Source organism: Ipomoea nil, unplaced genomic scaffold, assembly GCF_001879475.1.
Source record: "Ipomoea nil cultivar Tokyo-kokei standard unplaced genomic scaffold, Asagao_1.1 scaffold0848, whole genome shotgun sequence".
NCBI lineage: Eukaryota > Viridiplantae > Streptophyta > Magnoliopsida > Solanales > Convolvulaceae > Ipomoea > Ipomoea nil.
In genome coordinates, this window is record NW_017617276.1 from 944,326 (window position 1) to 949,051 (window position 4,726).

Below are 4,726 nucleotides of genomic sequence, written 5' to 3' on the forward strand. Positions count from 1 at the left end.
ATGTTGTCTGCATCTAGCAAACTTGGGGACAATGCGGGTGTGGATGGTTTGAAAGCTACGCAAACTTTGGTGTCCACGCCTTCGAATGTCCCACATGGGAATGCTATTGGGAGCAAGCAAAATGCAATGCCAACCCCCAATAGCACCCCTAACCCGAGACATGGCACTCATGCAGGAGGTGTGCATGTCTCGGGTTCCACCGTGCCCAGCGCTTGGGCACGGCTTGCTACGCTTCATGCGCATAATGCGACCCCAATGGGGGCACCATGCTTGGATAATACGGCTCAGGTAGGTAGCTCAGCATTGGCCGTGAGCTCAGGTACGCTTCCTTCCTTTGCTAGTCTTTTTGCTTCCACGGGTCTGCCAGCTCAAGGTGGTAATGCGGGCCATTCCTTGGGGCTTAATATCCCGGATAAAATGGTTGAATCATATGAGGGGGAGGCCTGCATTACCTTTGAGGATAAGAGGTGCAACAGATGAACAAGATAGGGGAAACCCTACTTATTGGAAAGTTCTCCTATGGCAGGCCCGTACTTTCCGTTATAAGAGAACATTTTGCCAAACGCTTGAAGTTGAAAGGAACGGTGAGTGTTGGCTTAGTGGACCCGCGACACGTGTCTCTTGCATTTTCCAACCCGGAAGATTGCATTAACACGTTAGTCAAGGGTCAGATTCTCCTTGACGGGAAGTGCCCGATGAGGCTCTTTAGGTGGACAATGGACTTTGACACGAGGTTCGAGACATCGCTGGCCCCGGTTTGGGTGTTATTGCCCAACCTTAAGGCCAACTGTTTCTCGGAGCCTTGTCTCAAACAAATTGTCAAACCTATTGGAAGATTTTTACAGGTGGATACGCCTACGGCTAAGTTCACCAGGCCTAGTGTGGCTAGGGTGAAGGTTGAGATTGACTTGCTGAAACCACCGTGCCGCAAGATGTTCATCCGGTTAGGGACTGCGCGCCCGGATCGGGAGGCCGTGGGGTTTTGGCAGGTGATAGAGTATGAGCGTATCCCCCCGTATTGCTTGAACTGCAGGAAACAAGGCCATCTGGCCAACAGTTGCCGTGTCCCCGGTGGAGGGGCAAGCGCGCCACGCTCCTCGGCACCACATGTGTCGACATCAATGGCTGATGCTGGCCCGCTCCCTTCCGGGGGGGTCGGCCAGGACTGGGGATCAGCTATTGTGTTGGATCATCGGGACATGACGGCTAGTCAGAGGAAAAAACAAAGTAATAACAAATAAAAGGTAAGGCCCCGATGGACAATAGTCAGGGGCCGGGTGTTGGTACAGGTAATAAGGTATGGCGGGCCCTGTCACCTAGCCGGCCTACCCCGGTGCCGGTTAGTAATGGGTTTGTTGTGCTCCAGGATGAGGACTTAGCCCCTGAGGAGGCTATTGTGGGGCCGGGGGGTGGCGAATTGCCATCTACCCCGGCTGACAGCAGGATATCTGTAGGCACGACAGCGCCCGGGGTAGGGATTGGCCAGTCGCCTGGCCAGTTGTCCACTACCCCCGGAGGTTACGGGAGGCTTTAGTCCCTCGGGAGGGCGGGCTGAGCAGAGCCCGCTTCAGGTATCTTTCTCTTTCACTCCTTTTTCTCATTCTCCTAAGGCTCCCTGGGGGCCGAGAAGGGGGAGGGAAAGGGCTTGGTCAGATTCTGACGTGCCAGTGTCTGGTCATGAGCGTGATGAGTGGGCCCCGGAGTCGGGGTCAGACTCTAAGGATCGGGTGCTTGATGGTGTAGGCCCGGTAGGACGTCGGCTTATACATACCAGAAAAGGGGGGGGCTCCCTTCACTCGGAGCCGGGTGGTCTATTGTGTATATGAAGATGCTCGTGTGGAATGTGCGGGGGGTGTCCTCCCGGGGTTCGGCACGCAGGATCCGTGTTTTGTTAAGAATGCATTCTCCTGTTGTACTTTGTCTGCTCGAGCCTTTCAGCTCGTCTGATTGGCTTGAGTTTTTTAGAATTCGTTTTAATTTTGATAATGGTTTTACTTCTAATAATAATAAAATTTGGCTTTTTTGGAATAATGACTTGGCAGTAACATTTGAGAGTCAGACTGAGCAGTGTGTTACGATATCTTGTGTACACTCTACGGTTCTCACGCCTTTCTGGCTCTCTTTTGTTTATGCCAAGACCAAGGTACGCCTCCGGGACCCCCTGTGGGTTGAGCTGAAAGCTATTTTTTCTATGATCCCCGGGGGTGTGCCTTGGGCGGTTGCGGGTGATTTTAACTGTCTGTTAAGTGTGGACGAGAAAAAAGGTGGTCTACCGTATTCACACCGGAAGACTACTGATTTTCAGGAGTGTGTCAGTGCGTGTGACTTGATCGACGCGGCCTATTACGGTTCCTGTTTTACTTGGTGGAATGGGCGCCGTAGAGAGGCGGCTATATGGATGCGTTTGGATCGGCTCCTCTACACCTCGGTGTGGGAGTCGGTCTTTACGTCATCCGTACGGCATTTGTCAAAGTCTACGTCTGACCACAGTCCACTTCTAATATCCTTTGAGTTGGTAAGTATGCAGGTAATTCCGAAGCACTTTGTGTTCCTGAACGTGTGGATTAAGCACGAGGATTTTCTGAGGGTGGTGCGTGATAGCTGGCAGGTTCCTGTAGAGGGGGCCCCTATGTTTGTAATAGCCACCAAGTTGAATAGGTTGGGGAAAGTTCTGAGCACCTGGAGCAAGACTGTATTTGGGGATATCTTTGTGAAGCTCCGGGAGTATGAGGATAGTGTTCAGGCCCTAGAGGCTGCCTTACAGCAACACCCGGATGATGAGAATGCTTTAATTGAATATAAAAAGGGTGTTGCTTTGTTACAGAAACAGATTGCTATAGAAGAAGAATTTTGGCAGCAGAAGGCGCGTATCACCGACGTTCAGGATGGGGATAGAAACTCCCGGTTCTTTCACTCAGTTGTTAAGGAACGTAGGCGAAAGCTATATATACACAGAGTGAAGGGTGGTGACGGTGTGTGGCTAGAGGATAGGCAAGGGATTGCTAATCAGGCGGTCTCTTTCTTTGAGCATATGTTCACCGCGGAGGTTGGGGGTTTTGATTTGACTAGGCTGGACTGTGTCCCACGGTTGGTTACAGAGGAGGATAATGAGGTCTTGACGGCGGTGCCTGAGGTGGAGGCGGTGGTAATGCAGATGAACTCTACGAGTGCGGCAGGGCCGGATGGTTTCTCGGGGGCCTTCTATAAGGCTTGCTGGGATATTATTCAGGATGATGTTGTCAGCATGGTTCGGAGCTACTTTGCGGGACGGGAATTTACCAGGGCTATCACGCACACATCTATCGTCCTGTTGCCGAAGAAGCCGAGTCCGGAGACTTTTGCGGACTACAGACCCATCAGCCTATGCAACTTCAGTAGTAAGCTTATCACGAAGCTCATGGTGGTTCGGATGGCTACAGTCTTGCCTCGGGTGTTGTCACCGCAGCAGAGTGGGTTTGTGGCGGGCCGGTCTATTACAGATAATGTGCTTCTAGCGTCTGAGATGTGCCACGGGTTGAGCTTGCAGAACCGGGACATAGTCCTTAAGTTAGACATGGCTAAGGCTTATGACCGGGTATCATGGTTTTTCCTGACTTCGGTGATGCGCCGCCTGGGTTTCAGTGAGGTCTGGATAGATATGGTGTTCCGGGCCGTGTCTAACGTGTGGTATTCAGTGATTGTGAATGGAGTCAAAGAGGGCTTCTTCACGTCTACGCGAGGTCTCAGGCAAGGGAACCCGCTGTCCCCGACTCTGTTTGTGATTGCAGCTGAGGTCTTGTCGGTGTACATTGCGCGGGTCTATGATGGCACTACGGTGCCCCAGTTTACACAGCCGCCACGGACACCACATATTCACCACCTGGGCTATGCGGACGATGTTATTATTTTTAGTACGGCCAGGCTGGGAGCTATTGAGGTCGTGATTGGGGCGTTAAAGGAGTACGAGGAGATCTCGGGACAGTTGGTGAGCTTTCAGAAAAGTGCGTTTTACATGCACCCTCGTACTCCGGCCCACGAGATTGAGCAGATTTGCCGGGCAACGGGCTGTGTGCATAAACAGTTTCCTTTTACATACTTGGGCTGCCCGGTGTATATAGGCCGTAAAAAGTGTATCTACTTTGCCTCGGTGATTGATAAAGTTAAGGCTAGATGCTTGAGTTGGCAACGCCGGCTGCTCTCGAAGGGCGGGAAGGCAATCTTGATCTCTTCAGTCTTGCAGGCCATACCGTTGCACATATTTTCGGCCTGCGCTCCGCCTAAGCAGGTCATACGGGATTTGGAGAGATGTTATGCGAGTTTTTTCTGGAAACAGTCAGGGGGCGCCCGGTACCACTGGAGTTCGTGGAAAACCCTCTCTCGTCCTAAGAAGGAAGGGGGGGTGGGGTTCATTGATTTAGACTTGATGGTAAGGGCGGCCAGTGCTAAATTGTGGTGGAATTTCCGGACAGATCATACTTTATGGTCGGACTTTATGAGGGCGAAATATTGCAGTCGGGTTCACCCGGTTGCTAAGTTGGTTCAGAATAGAGATTCGCACACCTGGAAGAGGATGCTGGCGGTACGTGATGAGGTCGAGGGGGTTCTCACTTGGCGGTTGTTCCAAGGCCGGGTTAGTTTTTGGTGGGACAACTGGTCGGGTCTGGGCCCACTTGGCAGGCTTTATCCACACCGGGGGGTTTCCTACTCCCGGGAGTTACTTCTAGACTATGTGCGGGATGGCCAGCTT

At 52.2% G+C, this 4,726-nt stretch overlaps 1 protein-coding gene across 1 annotated transcript; it reads left to right on the forward strand.

Moving 5' to 3' along the window:
* Nucleotides 1-476: 476 nt before the first annotated feature.
* Nucleotides 477-1,241, forward strand: LOC109178453. The gene has a single exon (XM_019328088.1). It carries the CDS (start codon nucleotides 477-479, stop codon nucleotides 1,239-1,241), a length of 765 nt encoding a protein of 254 aa, XP_019183633.1.
* Nucleotides 1,242-4,726: the final 3,485 nt, after the last annotated feature.

What these genes read in the sequence shown, in the direction of transcription:
- LOC109178453 (XM_019328088.1), top strand. Translation starts at nt 477, where the DNA reads ATGAACAAGATAGGGGAAACCCTACTTATTGGAAAGTTCTCCTATGGC.